A 15,991-nucleotide genomic window follows, 5' to 3' on the forward strand; every position below is an offset into this window, starting at 1 on the left:
TTCAATAGTCATTTTCAAAGCTCGTAGGACATAGGGGTGGATGTTTAAGATGGGATCCAAAGCCAGAGACATTGCCAACCACATCAAATCCTCTGCATCTCTTTATGTAAAAATACTTACGCTCGGAGTTTCTTTTCTTTTGCCGTCCACAAACTTCACAATTTTGTTCATCGGACCTTCACTTAAAACCCTATGTCCTGCTAATGTTCCCGACAGAGCAGCAGCTCCTTTTTCAGTAGTCCGGGGTGTTTCTTCTAACTGAAGAAGGTTTAGCTGTAAAGGGGAGCTGCACCTTGAGTGGAACAAAGGAAGTGAGACGTGGCCTTGTTGACCAGGAGACTGTGGAGTGGTGGAGCGGGACAGGACATCTCGTGATTCTACCCCAGGAGGCTTTTCATTTTCTGCTGGATTGTACTGAAGCGGCTGCGTGGGGAACATGGCCTCAGATGGGAAAGGAGTCGGAACAGGGAACTGAGGCTGCGCTGAGAACATCATCTGAGAAGAGAACCCGAGTTGCCCAGAAAAATCAGGCTGGCTGGAGTAAAATGACTCGGGTACATTAGGGTTCATTTGAGGATATGAGTAATTGGGCATGACGAGTGCCAGGACGGGGGCAACGGGAGTAGCAAACTGTGGTGGCTGCATAGGAAAGTTATTTTGAGAACCCAGGGGTTCATTAAAACCAGTCTGGGAAGTTGAAGGGGCTGGTGGCATAATTTCAGGTCCTTGTACATTTCCTGCTGCTGAAAAAACTGGCAAAGAATATGCAGGCATAACTGATGGAAAAGGAATTGCGGGATAGCTGGCTTGAGAATTTTCTGATGGCGACCAAGCTGTTGTGTTTAGGCCTATTAGGGGAGACCTATGAGGGAGATTTGCACATGAAATACTGCTGTCTGAGGATTCGTGAGGTTTCATTCGTTTTGATTTCTGTTTGCGGTTCTTCCCATTTTTCTTCCATGATGAATCTATTCCAGAAGCACCGTTTCTTAGTACACGAGTGACTAAAAAGAAAGTGAATTAAGCAAATTAGAATTGTTTTTATGACAATAACCATCTGCTGAAAAGAAGTTATGGCAGGCCATTTCCACCAAAATATTTACAATATCAAGGAATGGATATTGGTGGTTGTTAGATTCCTTAATACAAACTCAATGGCTCATTAAAATTCACTGGCTCTGAGTAAAAGAATCACTGAGGCCTGAGGAAAAACCCAAAAAGGCATAAACTTATTTGCTTGTACCCACCCCAGTGCTTATTATAGTGCCTGGCACATAGGAAGCATTTAAATATCATAGTTATTATTGTTATTATTATAAAGAGCAGAAACATCACAGCACTAACTACAGGATGGATTAATTGGAGGCTCAGGGAGCAGTTGGTTGTAAGCCCCGTGCTTTCCTTTTCAGCCATGCTCAAACATATAATAAGTTGATAGATCCAACTCTGGGAAGATCCAAACATTTAAAAACTGAAAAGTACATCAAAAAGGGGAAAACAGCTGCACAAAATAAAACAACCTCAGAGTACATGATGCATGAGCATGACTTTGGAAAAATCACTTAACTTCTCTGTGCCTCAATTTTCTCATCTGTAAAATGGGGATTAAGACTGTGAGCCCCACGTGGGACAGGGACTGTGTCCAACCTGATTAATTTGTACCCTTTAGACTGTAAGTTCACTGTGGACGAGGAATGTATCTACTAACTCTGTTGTATTGTACTCTCCCAAGTGCTTAGGACCATACTCTGCAAACAGGAAGCTCTCAAATACCACTGATGATGATGATGCTCTACTCCAGCACTTAGTAAAGTGCCTAGCACATAGTACGTGCTTAAATATCATAAAAAAGCACATACATGCATGACACACACACAAGTTTTCCAAGGTCTAAGAAAAACTGCCTGAGATGCTTAAAATAGAAACTCATTTCATTCTTTTTTCAAGTGACCAGAGGGCACTCAATAAATATAATCACTATAACTATGCCTGCTCTTTATTCCTATGCTATTCCCCTCCTTTCCACCCAAATTCCATCCACTCATCTACCTCAATCTCCAGTACTCAGACGGTCCATCAAATCAGACCAATTCCCTGATTAACATCTACTCACCCCACCCTCACAGGCTTCTGTCTCACAGATTTATCACAATGTCTCCTCTCTCTCTCTCTCTAATAGGTTTCAGAGAGCTAAAGAAGTAAAAACCCATTAATGGAGAGTGCAGGTGAGAAACAAAGCTAGGTTACTGAATTGCCTGTCAGATGGAAGCAGTTCATCTGCCAGGAAAGAGAATCACTAGAGCTGGAAGGGGATTACACTGACCAATAAACACCATTGATAAAATGATTGCTCCATCTCACAGGATGGGGAGGAAGGGAAGGGGAAAAGCCTACCCTTGCTCTAGCACATGGGCCTGTAAGATAAGAAATCTCATAAAAAATAACTTTTTTTTTTTTTTAACTGACTATAGCTGTAGCTGGTATGGGAAAAATACATAGCTACATTCACATATCCTTACAGGTCAGGCATTATTACTGACTTACCACGTTCACTTGCACGACCTCTGGACCTTTCTTGCAGGTAATAATTGCAGCGTGATTGAAAGATGTTGAATCTCTTGATTTCTTTAAATTTGTGCAAAAAACTCTGCTCCTCTTTTTGCGTATGGACTGCTAGAATTTCCTTTGTAAGCCCCAATTTCTTAAATGGTTCCTTGTCTTGGTTACCGTTACAGTTAGATGAAGGGGCAGCGAGACCATCTAAAGGTTCTGTCCCACTGGTATCTTCTATCATTTCTGGAACAAAACGAAAAAGACATCGTTAATAATTCTGGTTTTTTTTATGGTATTTGTTAAGTGCTTGCTCTGTGCCAGGCACTGTACTAAATACTCGGGTTGATAAAAGAGAATCACGTTAGACACAGTCCCTGTCCCACATGGGGCTCCCAGACTAAAATGGAGGGAGAACAGGTACTGAATGCCCATATTACAGATTAGGAAATTGAGGCACAGAGTAGTTAAGTGACTTGTCCAAGGTCACATGACAAGCAAGTTATAGGACCAGGATTAGAACCCATAAGAGATCTTCAAATATTTACCACTTTATATAAGACTAATCTTATCATGCTGTGTAATTCGCAGAGAAGCAGCGTGCCCTAATAGATAAAGCAAGGTCCTGGGAGTCAGAGGGTTCTAATCCTGGCTCCACCACTTGTCTGCTGTGTGACCTTGGGTTTGTCATTTTGCTTCTCTATGCCTCAGTTACCTCATCTGTAGAATGGGGATTGAGACTGTAGGCCTCACATAATAATAACAATGATGACATTTATTAAGAGCTTATTACGTGCAAAGCACTGTTCTAAGAACTGGGGAGGTTACAGGGTGATCAGGTTGTCCCATGTGGGGCTCACAGTCTTAATCCCACTTTCCAGATGAGGGAACTGAGGCACAGAGAAGTTAAGTGACTTGCCCAAAGTCACACAGCTGACAATTGGTGGAGCCAGGATTTGAACCCATGACCTCGGACTCCAAACCCCGTGCTTTTTCCACTGAGTCACGCTGCTTCTCACATGGGACAGGGACTGTATCTAATCCAATTTGCTTGTATCCACCCCAGCATTAGTACAGTGCCTGGCACATAGTAAGCGCTTAAATACCACAGTTATTATTATTATTGATGCTTGTAAATATACAGTCCCTCTCAGGTGTGATAATGGTAGTCACGTACATCTTTCATTTTTGCTTTCGCAGTACATTTTCAGCAAAAGGAAAAAACTAAAACAAAAACAATTACTGCTTTTAGATACTGCTATAGGAAAATGTGAGCCCACAACAACATTCTAATATTGACCACTCCCAATTAAATAAAATTAGCACTGTACCTAATTCCGGCTGCGGCTTTTTGTCCCCAACATGAACTATGGTGCTACTGTAGCTGCACTGACTGGTGAAGGATGCAACACTTCCAGCTTTGCCAGGTAAAGCCAGAGAGGTTAAGTGAGCCCCAACTCCTGGACGTCCTTTAGCTTTGGATGGCTTCAACAGCGTGGGATTTAATTGAGCTTTCAACAGCACCGTTTCCTCTTTTGAAAAGAAAATGAGGAAATTAAGTTTGATGGTGAAAACTGAAAAAATGAAAAGAGCTGAATAACAAGTTCATATAATTTAGATAACTTCTGAACCCAAATCACTAAACGTGCTAGCGCACAGACTACAGAGACAAACTGAAACCTTCTCATTCTTGGAAATAACAGCTATTTGACTGGGAGTAAGTGGAAAGAAGGCCACCATCTCTCAAGTGAAACTTGGGGAAATTTGGACAGAACAGCAGTTACATCTTCAAGGAATGCCCATTATTCAAAGGGTCTTGTGATGCTTTAAATGAAATTGCCGAGTAAAAGCTGTTTTTTTGGATATCATGGGTTCTATACATGCACTACATCATTCACTCAAAGATACTCTAGAGGACTGAAAATTTCATTGTTACAGAAACCAAGGAACTAATAATAATAATAATAATGATGATGATGATGGTATTTGTTAAGTGCTTACTATGTGCCAAGCACTGTTCTAAGTGCTGAGGTAGATACAAGGTAATTAGGTTGTCCATTTGGGGCTCACAGATGAGGTAACTGAGGCCCAGAGTAGTTAAGTGACTTGTCTAAAGTCACACAGCTGATAAGTGGTCGTGCCGGGATTAGAGCCCACAACCTCTGACTCCCAAGCCTATTTATTTATTTTACTTGTACATATTTATTCTATTTATTTTATTTTGTTAATATGTTTAATTTTGTTGTCTGTCTCCCCCTTCTAGACTGTGAGCCCACTGTTGGGTAGGGACCATCTCTATATGTTGCCAACTTGTTCTTCCCAAGCGCTTAGTACAGTGCTCTGCACACAGTAAGCGCTCAATAAATATGATTGAATGAAGGAATGAAGCCTGTGCTCTTGCCACTAAGCCACGCTGCTTCTCAAACTACCCTCTTTGATAGGAGGAAGTACTTTATGGCTTCTTACTCCAACATGACTGGCTCTTCGACAACTTTCCTCCCCATTCTATATAAAATTTGACAGCTTTTAACTTTGGAGTGTCAGTTGATGGGGAGCAATTCATTCATTCATTCAATCGTATTTATTGAGCGCTTACTGTGTGCAGAGCACTGTACTAAGCACTTGGGAAGTACAAGCTGGCAACATATAGAGATGGTCCCTATCCAACAACGGGCTCACAGTCTAGAAGCAATCACAATGGTCAATGGTATTTATTGAGCGCTATGTGCACAGCACTGCACTAAGCTCTTGGGAGAGTCCAATACAATATAGATGGTAGACACAAATCCCACTTTCAAGGAGCGTACAGTGTAGTGGGGGTGACAGACATTCAAATAAATTTCAGATGCAGGGGTGGAGAATGGTGGCAGAATATAAGGATACTTACATAAGTGCTGTGGGGCTAGTGTAGGGTGAGAATCAAAGTTCTTAAGGGTATGGACCCAAGCGCACAGGTGACATACATAGGAGGGCAGACGGGTGGGAAAATGAGGGGTTAGATCGTGAAGGCCACTTGGAAGGGATGTGATTTTAGCCTCTGAAGACTGGAAGAATGGTGTTTACTAGGTAGTTTTAAATGTAATTAACCTAATAATTTCTAGTGATTACTATCTGTATATCTATTGCTATCTACATATAGACAAACATCATTTGCAGGCTTAACAGAGATCGTTATCTCTTTAAAATCCTACAGAGCTCTACAGTATGCAAGTGTATTTCCCAGAATTTATCAGACATGTAAAGGCTGAGCATTATGCCTGTTCTCTTTCCTGATCCCAGGCATCCAGGGAGCTGTACTCCATCCGACTGCACAGTCCCTGAGATGAGCCCATAATGCTATTCCCCCATTCTTATATCTGTTGCTGAATTGTACTATACAAGCGCTTAGTAAGGGCTCAATAAATATGACTGAAAGAATGAATGAATAAAATGCTTGCTTACTGGGTCCTTAGCTCCAGAGTATCCAGGGTAAGCTAGCTTTTGACTTTTATGGACTATATGCTGCAATACAGAGCAACAGTCTAACCTGCACTGAAAAATTCTAGACTGTAAGCCCATTGTGGGCAGGGTTTGTCTCTCTCTTTAGTGCTGAACTGTACTTTCCAAGCACTTAGTACAGTTCTCTGCACACCATATGCGCTCAATAAATATGACGGAATTGAATGAATGAATGAAAACGAATGTGCTCTAATTTTATTCAAGTAGCTCATATTCAATTGCGACATTTATTTTCTATGAATGAATAAAAGTATACCTTGATCCAAGGATGGACCCACATTTCCTTTTAGAATCCCAGGTCAACACAACTTTTCGGTCTCATGTACTTTTCCCACAATAATCCCTTAACAAAATAACACAAGGACAAAGTCCAGAAATACCTCCAGATTGCCGCACTGCTTTAACTGCTGATTTTTGCTTCTCAGCACCAGAATTTAAAATAGCAGCACTTGGGAAGGATTCACCCTTCTTCTTCATGGTTCCAGCTACATCACAACTCTCCAAATACCTAAAGTTAAAAAAGAGAGAGAAAAGATCTCAGAGAAAAAGAAATCAACGAGGTTGAGAATTTAGTTATAAATAATAAAAATTCAGCCTACCTAATGACACTATCTAAACAGCTTATCTGTTGATAGGAACACACAGGCTGGTTCTTATAAGCCAGATCCTCTGCGGTTAGATTCTTCTGCAAGTTGTTACCTAAACTGTCCTTTCCAATGACTAGGCCATCTTTTGTCCAGGTGATAGCATTACTTTGTTTTTCTATAAGGAAACAGTTATAATGATACATGGATTTAACACTTTTCATAGAAGAGTATCATCTTTATTACAGCAGTGATTAAGACCCTTTATATACTGTAAGCATGCTCACTCAAATGACAATTTAACATATTAAGAAGGGCTGTTTTCATCAGTCTTGCCAATTTCTGAAGGGAAAGTGAAAATATAATTGAAACTATTAACAGAGAACAATGCAGCACCACACTAATGCGCAGAGGAGATCATGAAGAAATACTATAGCACATATTTAATACCCAGTTCAGCTGAACCGGACAATATGAGCTCAAATTGTCGAAACACACAGATATCAAAACATCTGGACCCCACACAAGTAAAAGTTTTGTGTATTGTTTCAAAACATGGGTGCTTTATATTTTGGCACAGTTATTTAGACAATAGGCTTATAAAAAAGGCATTCAGGACAATCAGAGAGCTTAAGTGCAACCAAGGCAAAAAAAAACTAAGTCTCCTTCTTTGTGGCTGTTTAAAACATGAATGGGTTGGTCAAGCATTTAAATGATGTGGACAAAATTGCCCTCTTCTCGAGGTACTGTGGAAATCTCACTAGTCGGCAACTGCCATACCCCTAAATCATCCAGCCGGATTTGGCCCAGACCAAGGCAGAGACCTCTCAATATTTTTAAAGGAATCCAGGAGCAGAACTGCAACAACTTCCCTTGATAGTCTGCCCCATCTTTTAAAAAATCCCAAGGGCAATACATTTTTCCTTATGCACAACTTAATATTTCTTGTTGCAATTGCAGCTCATTTCCCCATGTCCTACATTTTGGAACAATGGAGAAGCCAGTGGTCAGAATCTCCTAAATACCTCTTCAGGTATAAAACCCATTACTTATTTGAAGAAGGTCACCTCAGTCTTATCTTAGCTAAATAATCCCAACTTGTGTAACTTTTCTCAGGTACAGGGTTTCCTAACACTTTAATTCCTCATATTTATTGAGCACTTACTGTGTGCAGAGCACTGTACTAAGTGCTTGGGAAGTACAAGTTGGCAACATATAGAGACGGTCCCTACCCAACAGCGGGCTCACAGTCTAGAAGGGGGAGACAGACAACAAAACAAAACATATTAACAAAATTAAATAAATAGAATAGTAAATATGTACAAGTAAAATAGAGTAATAAATATGTACAAACATATATACAGGTGCTGTGGGGAGGGGAAGGAGGTAAGGCGGGGGGATGGGGAGAGGAAAGGAGGGGGAGAGGAAGGAGGGGGCTCAGTCTGGGAAGGCCTCCTGGAGGAGGTGAACTTTCAGTAGGGCTTTGAAGGAAGGAAGAGAGCTAGCTTGGTGGAAGTGCAGAGGGAGGGCATTCCAAGCCAGGGGGAGGACGTGGGCCGGGGGTTGACAGTGGGACAGGCGAGAACGAGGCACAGTGAGGAGGTTAGCGGCAGAGGAGTGGAGGGTGCGGGCTGGGCTGTAGAAGGAAAGAAGGGAGGTGAGGTAGGAGGGGGCGATGTGATGGACAGCCTTGACGCCTTTAGTCAAACTTGTCGCCTTCCTCTGGATGATCTACCAATTCTTCACGCCATACCATGCAACAACTGACTGGGTAAAAATCCTCTTACACCAAAACTGGTTTCAGAAATTGATCACTTGATTGGAATAAATGTAGTTAAAGACCTTTTCAGGAAGGTCCTTTGGTAAGAGATTTCATAAGGCAAATGGACAATTAAAGACATATTTAAAACTACTTTGGAAAAAAATATATCATTTTTACAAAATCTTCAAAAAGACAAAAACACATAGGAGAGGCCAGGCAGATAAAAACCAGAAATGTTCAACTGGATATAGTCAAATCATTTCCTGCTCTATCTTCCTATCTGCCTAAGATATTTTTGCCTGATCAAAATCAACCGCACTTACTGAGCACCTACTCCCTTCAGAGCACTGTACCAAACGCTACTAAATATACTACAAGACACAGCTCTGCCCTCAAGGAGGTTTACAATCTAGCATCATTATAAATCAGAGTGAGTACTAGAGTGTATAAAATACATATGCAAGTGCTTCAGGAGTTGTGGGAATTTTGTGTGCCTAAGATGTCCGGTGCAGATGGGCTACAGTGGCAGTCGGGGGTGGGGGGAATGTAAAAGATCAGGAAAGCTCTCTTGGAGGAGATCTGAACTCAGAAAAAGGGAAGAGCAACTGTCTGTCAGTACTGGAGCGATAGGAAGTTCTAGATAGCAGGGAGGGCATGAATAAGTGTTCATCAGTGGGAGAGATAATAATAATAATGATTGTGGTATTTGTTGAGTACTTACTATGTGGTAGGCATTGCACTACGCACTGGGGTGGTTACAAGAATATCAGGTTGGGCACAGTCTCAATCCCCATTTTAGAGATGAGAGAACTGAGGCTCAGAGAAGTGAAGTGACTTGCTCGAGGTCGCACAGCAGACAAGTGGTGGAGCAGGGATTAGAACCCAATTCCTTCTGACTCCCAAGCCCGTCCTCGATCCACTATGCCATGCTGCTTCTCATGAGATGAGAATGAGGTACAGATGCATTAGCTTGAGAGGAATGAGGTTTGTGAGTGTTGAGGAAAAAGAGAGGCTAAGTAGGAAGGAGATAGCTGATTGAGTGCCTTAAAGTTAACAGTCAGGAGTTCCTCTTTGGCGTGGAGAAGAATGAGTAGCCCCAGGAAGTTCTGGAGGATGCAGAGACATGTGCAGTACCATGTTTTAGAAAAACATTTGGGGCAGAGGGTCCGGTAAGGACTGGAGAGGGAGAGACTGGATGCAGGGAACTTAGAGAGGAGGCTGAGGCAGTGATCAAGCTGGGATATGACAATGCCGGGACCAACAGTAGGGTGGAGAGAAAGGGAGAGATTCTGGAAATGTTTTGAAGGAACAGCCAACAGGATTGGGTGACAACGGATGTACGAGTCAAAAGAAGGGGAGGAGTCAAGGATGTTAGGGTCGGAGGCTGGAGGGATGGTGGATCTACTGCCTGGATTATCTTTCTTTAGAAACGCTCTGGGCACATCACCCCCTCCTCAAAAATCTCCAGTGGTTGCCTATCAACCTTCGCATGAAGCAAAAACTCCTCACTATTGGCTTCAAAGCTCTCCATCACCTCGCCCCCTCCTACCTCAACTCCCATCTCTCCTTCTACAGCCCAGCCCACACACTCCGCTCCTCTGCCGCTAACCTCCTCACTGAGCCTTGTTCTCGCCTGTTCTGCCGTCGACCCCTGGCCCACATCCATCCTCTGGCCTGGAATGCCCTCCCTCACATCCACCAAGCAAGCACACTTCCTCCCTTCAAAGCCCTGCTGAAAGCTCACCTTCTCCAGGAGGCCTTCCCAGACTGAGCCCTCCCTGCCTTTTCCTCTGCTCCCCGCCCCCAGCACAAGTGCAAATATGTGCATCTATATTATTCTATTTATTTTATACATGATGTGTATATGTGAGCCCGTTGTTGAATAGGGACCGTCTCTACATGTTACCAACTTGTACTTCCCAAGCGCTTAGTACAGTGCTCTGCACACAGTAAGCGGTCAATAAATATGACAATGAATGAATGGATCATGTGTCTTGGTTCTGTTGGGCTCTCTCCAGCACACAGTACAGGTAAGTGCCACTGATTGACTGATCTGGAACACTTTGAAAGGCTCTGAAAGACTGTGATGAGGATGTATGAAAAGCTCTCCAAGTCCAAGGGTCAAAAGCTACATGGCAGCAGCTTTGGCAATAGCAAAAGTGGAAAACTCCTTACCTAGAGGTGTTTTTTTCTTATGTTCTTGTTTTGCTGCAGATTCAATACAAACGTGGCCTTTGTTCACGGTCATCTGGACATCTTTACAACTCCCTTTAAAAGTGCTCTTGGGAGAAAAACAAAAAATCCCACTCAATAGGAACTCTGGCATATATTTTTCCATTGAGACAATGACATAAAGATAAGTTCTTCCCAAATATCCCAAACTGGAACAAGTTTGTTTAAAAGATTTACCAAATTAAAAACAAAAGGATTTTTAGCCATTTTTCTTAGAACAGTGCTCTGCACATAGTAAGTGCTTAATAAATACCATCATTGTTATTTTTCTCTGTTCCAAGCACAATCACCACTATACGTTTTATTCTGAATGTTCTCTGCCTGATTCCAAGGATTTCTATTCATAATTTAAATACATTCAAATTTTTCCCTTCTTTCAGCTGTAGCTGGAATAGATCACAAGCACAAATTCAAAATAATTTAGACAAAATACCAATGACCGGCTTCACTTACTAAAAATGATTTCTTCTGGCAGAAGCAACAAGGCCTAGTGGAAAGAGCATGGGCCTGGGAGGAGTTAGAGGACCGGGGTCTAATCCTGTCTCTGCCAAATGCTTGTTGTGTGACCTTGGGCAAGCCAATTCACTTAATTTCTCTGTGCCTCAGTTACTTCATCTGTAAAATGGGGATTCAGACTGTGAAACTCATATGGAACTCCCTGACTACCCTGTAACTAACCCTGCACTTAGAACAGTGCTTGGCACATAGTAAGCACTTAAATATCATCATTATTATTATTATTCTTCTCTGTGTCTCAGTTCTCCTGTTCTCCCTCCTACTTAGAATGTTAGCCCCATGCGGGACAGCCACTGTGTCCAACCTATTTAGTGTGTATCTACCCCAGCACTCAGAAAAGTGTTTGACGCGTAGTAAGCATATAGCAAATAACATATAAAAAGGTGATCGGATATCACAGGTAGCACCCTTCCTGCTTTAAAAAGCACTAAGGAACACCCACAACCTTCTACATTGCACTGTGGGAAGTGATTTAACAGATTTAGAAAAACAAACCACATACAAGTTTTTTTTTCTGCGGGTCTTCAGTGAGGTTGCCATTGCTGTCGCTGGAGGATGTCACACTCATCAAGTGCTCATGTGATCCATTACTGCCCAAGCTTCCATAGCCACTAGATCCACTGGTGTACACCGGCTTTATCGGGGCAGGGTGGGTGGGTTAAAAAAAATTCAGAATAAAATAGAAGCACACTGTCATTGCTAAACTTTCCAAAAAAGGAAAAAAAAATCTAGCTAGATTCTCAGTTACTCAAAACTCCTGGTGCTTAAATATGCAATGCTAGTTTTCTAGTTTTATGACACATTAAATGCAGTAAGCAAACTTAATAATCCAAATATTATGAAATGTGAGCATAGTTTCCCATATGAGAAATGAATCACACTCCATGTTTAGGAATCCAACTATTTAAGCACTTTGCTAGTTCCACAGGATTCCAGAGCTGTTTTATCACTTTGGAAATACCAAAAGACAAAATGCAAAAATATTACATTATCGAATAAACACCACCCTCTGGATGAGACAGAATAACAATAACGCCACTGCCACAAGGGAGCAATGCAAGTCCAGATTTGGTAGGATCGTTAATCCGTCTCTGCCATTTAGTGACTTTTGGTATATTTCAAAATTAAGCCTATGCCTATTGAATTTGACATTTAATAATGTCCAGTGTTTATAAGTGTCTTACTCATTTTTTTTTGACAAGGCAAAACACTGAGGGAAATGCACAACTGACCCCCTACCCCCCTCCAAAAAAATAACAAACTTACCTGCAGTAACAATCTGTATATCTGTTCTGTGATTTCTTGAATGCTGGGATGAAGCGTTTTTTCTTCTATGCAGTTATGAACAGCAAACACATCTTCATTTAAAGGGCCCCTGAACAAATGTCCATTCACATCTGTTAGAAGACTAATCCACTTAAGGATTCAGGAGAATGACATATACACCACGTCTTTAAGGCTGTCTGCTAATAGTCATTTCAATGTATGCACCAAAAGTGGAGAAAAACTAGCTGAAATGTTTTACAGAAAGAAAATGTTATTGCCTTATAGCTAACTTAAAATGGCCTGAAACAATTCAAGTGCATGTAGAAGTTCTCTTTCCCTTCCCCAGATTGGGCATTATGAATAAACCACATGTAGACTGAATGCACACACGCAAGCCTCCCTGCCAACCGGAGATGAGGTCCAGCCCAACTGGATATTGGCCGTACATTCCTACAGGTCTGACCCCAAAACCTCAATCAAGTCAGGGCACTGAACATAAATAACTTTGAAGCTTTTAACAAACTCTGAAACCGATAAAGACTCAGCCCATCTTCCCAAAGAATCCTCAGTTCTGCAACAACTTGGGGTATTCAGAAAAAGTTCAGTAATTTACAGAGTTCTCATTAAAAGTGATAATCCCCAAACTCACATCAAATACGAAAAAGGCTTGGATTTCGTATTTCAGGGAGTTTCTGCCTCAACTCAAAATTGCTAATGATTAAATGAACACTGGCACACCACGCCTAAGAGGATATCTTTTGTTCTTTGCCAAGACCGGAACACACCGATATTGACAAAGGGTGTCTAACATACTTACGTCCTAACTTTATGTCTTCCGATTATAAAGGAAACTTTTCTGCTCCAAGGATTGATGAAGCTGGACCAGCTGGTATCCATTGTTATGTAGTCCCCATTTCGAGTGCAGAATCGGATTGGAGAATAGTCAAAAGGCTGTCCGCCATACTGTAGTACTGTTGATTTTAAAATAATTAATTCCATATTTGGAGAAAATGTAACAAGCATTTTATTAGTTAAAAAAGTAGACTATGCTGTGGATTTTGGAAAACATGGAAGCCTCCTCCCCACCAACCCACCTCACTGTTCAAATGACAAAGGCCCCAAGGCATCTACGTACGTCACTGACCTCATCATAACATTTCTTTTGGAATCTAGTTTTAACAAGTTTATAACAAGTGAAATCCATAGTTTACATATAAAAGCTCACGCTAGCCGATATCTTCAACTTTTTTCCCCACCAAAATATTTTGCTAGATCTGCCGAAGAGCAAAGTAAGTTGGGGTTTCATTTCATTTTCCTGTCTACCAGCCCTCCCGAGAAATTGTCATGAGCAATAACAGTACGGTGCTCTGCACAGAGTAAATGGTCAAAACCATGGATTGATTTATAACTAAGAGTTGAGCAGAAGGGCAGAGGATTAATTGAAGGCTCAAATAAATCCTGAACTGGATGATTAACTTCTGAACAGGGGTGGGTAGCATGATTCCTCCGTAAACAGAGATGGACAGATCTTGGTCCCATCACGGACATTCTGGTACTAAGAACTCAGTCAGAGGGCAGGGCAGGATTGTCTCTCTTTATTGGTTTATTGTACTTTCCACTGAGTACAGTGCTCTGCACACAGTAAGTGCTCAATAAATACGACTGAATGAAAAGAAATTACTGGTAGTGCTTGTTGTGCTGTGCCATTGCAATTTCCCACCCCTGCTGGAAATGGTCCCACTGGCTCAGTGACTGCATTCGGTAAGGAAATGCACTGAGATTTAGTGCTTTGCAAGGTGCCTGCAAGAATTTTCCAGGCATAAACCACTTTCTGCCCAAGTGACCGCAGCAGGGTGCTGATCTTGAGCCACAGCCCCACAGATCAGGAGGTGGCTGCCATGCCATCAGCCCTGAGAAGAAAGTAATGAATGACCTAAGCTGGCTCTTCTCTTGCGGAGTGAAACAGAGTGGCCAAGACTGAACATGCTTTAGAGGCTGCATAACCAGCAGAGTTCAGAAAGGCCTGCCCGTCCACCCGTTTGAACTTCTAAACACTCACGTCAGAGCTACATTACAGATCAATGCCTTAAAACTATAAGAAGTCTGCCGTTGCTATGAATTACATACTTTTTTTGTGAATAGCGAGCATTAAAGGTCTGTCACTTGGGTGGAGATGAAGCAGCACAGGTGTTCCTACCAAATCCTGAGGAAGGTATCCCAAAAGAGGTACAGCTCTGAAAGTTAAGAAGACAAAGAACAGAGCAAGTGATACTTTTATCCATTTTCCCCCTAAGCTTTATTTAGCAAGTTCTATTTTAGACTGTCAGTTCTGGCTAAAAAAATGAGTTCTATTTAGAAAATTAAAGCATTCGTCTTCCCAATCCATTCAGAGAAGCAGCGTGGCTCAGTGGAAAGAGCACAGGCTTTGGAGTCAGAGGTCATGGGTTCAAATCCCAACTCAGCCAATTGTCAGCTGTGTGACTTTGGGAAAGTCACTTAACTTCTCTGTGCCTCAGTTCCCTCATCTGTAAAATGGGGATTAAGATTGTGAGCCCCACGTGGGACACCTTGATCACCTTGTAACCTCCCCAGTGCTTAGAACAGTGCTTTGCACATAGTAAGCGCTTAACAAATACCATTATTATTATACAGATAAGTGGCACATCATTGGGAATCCCATTTAATTCTAGGCAGGACATGTTGCCAGTTTAAGAAGGGCAGCATTTTGGAAAAAATGAGAAATTCAAGTGCTTAGTAAGAGGCTTTCAATTAATCAGAAATCTGAGAATCATGTACATTACCCAAACCGAAGAAATGAATATGTGACTTATATGAGCCTACAAGAATGGTTTGCTCAGAAGGTTATTAAAACATTTAGCTGAATGATGTGACAAGTCTGTTTTTTGTTTTTTTCTGTTTAAGGGCAATGATGAATTCACATTCAGGTGTCAAAGTTAGGACTTTGAATTTAAGTAGACAGAAAAAATTATAAAACAGCTCACCTTTCATCTACATCTTGGAATAAACAACTTGGTGTATGTGTAGTTGTAAAAATTCTCTTATCTGGAGGAATTCTGGGTGCTGAAAGAGCAAAACATGTTTTACCAATTTTTGCCCAAATATTTCTTCAAACTATTGATATACAATTTCTAAAAAAATCACATACAAAAGTCAGATGAATGAATGATAATAATTGAAAAAACAACAACCAGTGTTTCTATCAAGAGGGCCTGATGGAACACATTAGAAACACGAATGAGGATCTCCAGTACATTTACTTTCATATTTGACGTTATATTATGTTTTCAAGACTATTTGACTATTCTTAGAGGTGAAATGTTAATACATCTCTCTACAAATCTGTTTTTGCCTGTCAGCATCACTCCACAATCTCTTTTGCCTACCATCTATTTTGCTGCAACTGAACACCAAAACAATTTATGTAAAACAATTTGGGAGTGCCAATCTTGGAAGTGGTTAGAAAATCTACTATGCTGAATTGTAACACAGAGTGACTATAGTAAGAGAGACTGGCTTGTGAGAAAAGCAGGTTTTATGGGCCGGAAAATTCCCCTGATTTGCT

At 41.4% G+C, this 15,991-nt stretch overlaps 1 protein-coding gene across 1 annotated transcript in view; it reads right to left on the minus strand.

The window, feature by feature from the left end:
- The window catches only part of PER2 (period circadian regulator 2), a 62,600-nt gene that overhangs the window by 17,018 nt on the left and 29,591 nt on the right, over positions 1-15,991 (minus strand). The window contains exons 12-22 of the mRNA XM_038764427.1: positions 15,411-15,489; positions 14,536-14,642; positions 13,226-13,379; positions 12,409-12,517; positions 11,645-11,776; positions 10,570-10,675; positions 6,648-6,810; positions 6,429-6,556; positions 3,882-4,082; positions 2,545-2,796; positions 121-1,004 (exon numbers count right to left, since the gene is read on the minus strand). Of these exons, the coding sequence (XP_038620355.1) occupies positions 121-1,004; positions 2,545-2,796; positions 3,882-4,082; positions 6,429-6,556; positions 6,648-6,810; positions 10,570-10,675; positions 11,645-11,776; positions 12,409-12,517; positions 13,226-13,379; positions 14,536-14,642; positions 15,411-15,489 (2,315 nt within the window). The remainder of the gene's footprint in view (positions 1-120; positions 1,005-2,544; positions 2,797-3,881; positions 4,083-6,428; positions 6,557-6,647; positions 6,811-10,569; positions 10,676-11,644; positions 11,777-12,408; positions 12,518-13,225; positions 13,380-14,535; positions 14,643-15,410; positions 15,490-15,991) is intronic.

This window comes from Tachyglossus aculeatus, chromosome 1 (assembly GCF_015852505.1).
Source record: "Tachyglossus aculeatus isolate mTacAcu1 chromosome 1, mTacAcu1.pri, whole genome shotgun sequence".
In the NCBI taxonomy this organism is placed as follows: domain Eukaryota; kingdom Metazoa; phylum Chordata; class Mammalia; order Monotremata; family Tachyglossidae; genus Tachyglossus; species Tachyglossus aculeatus.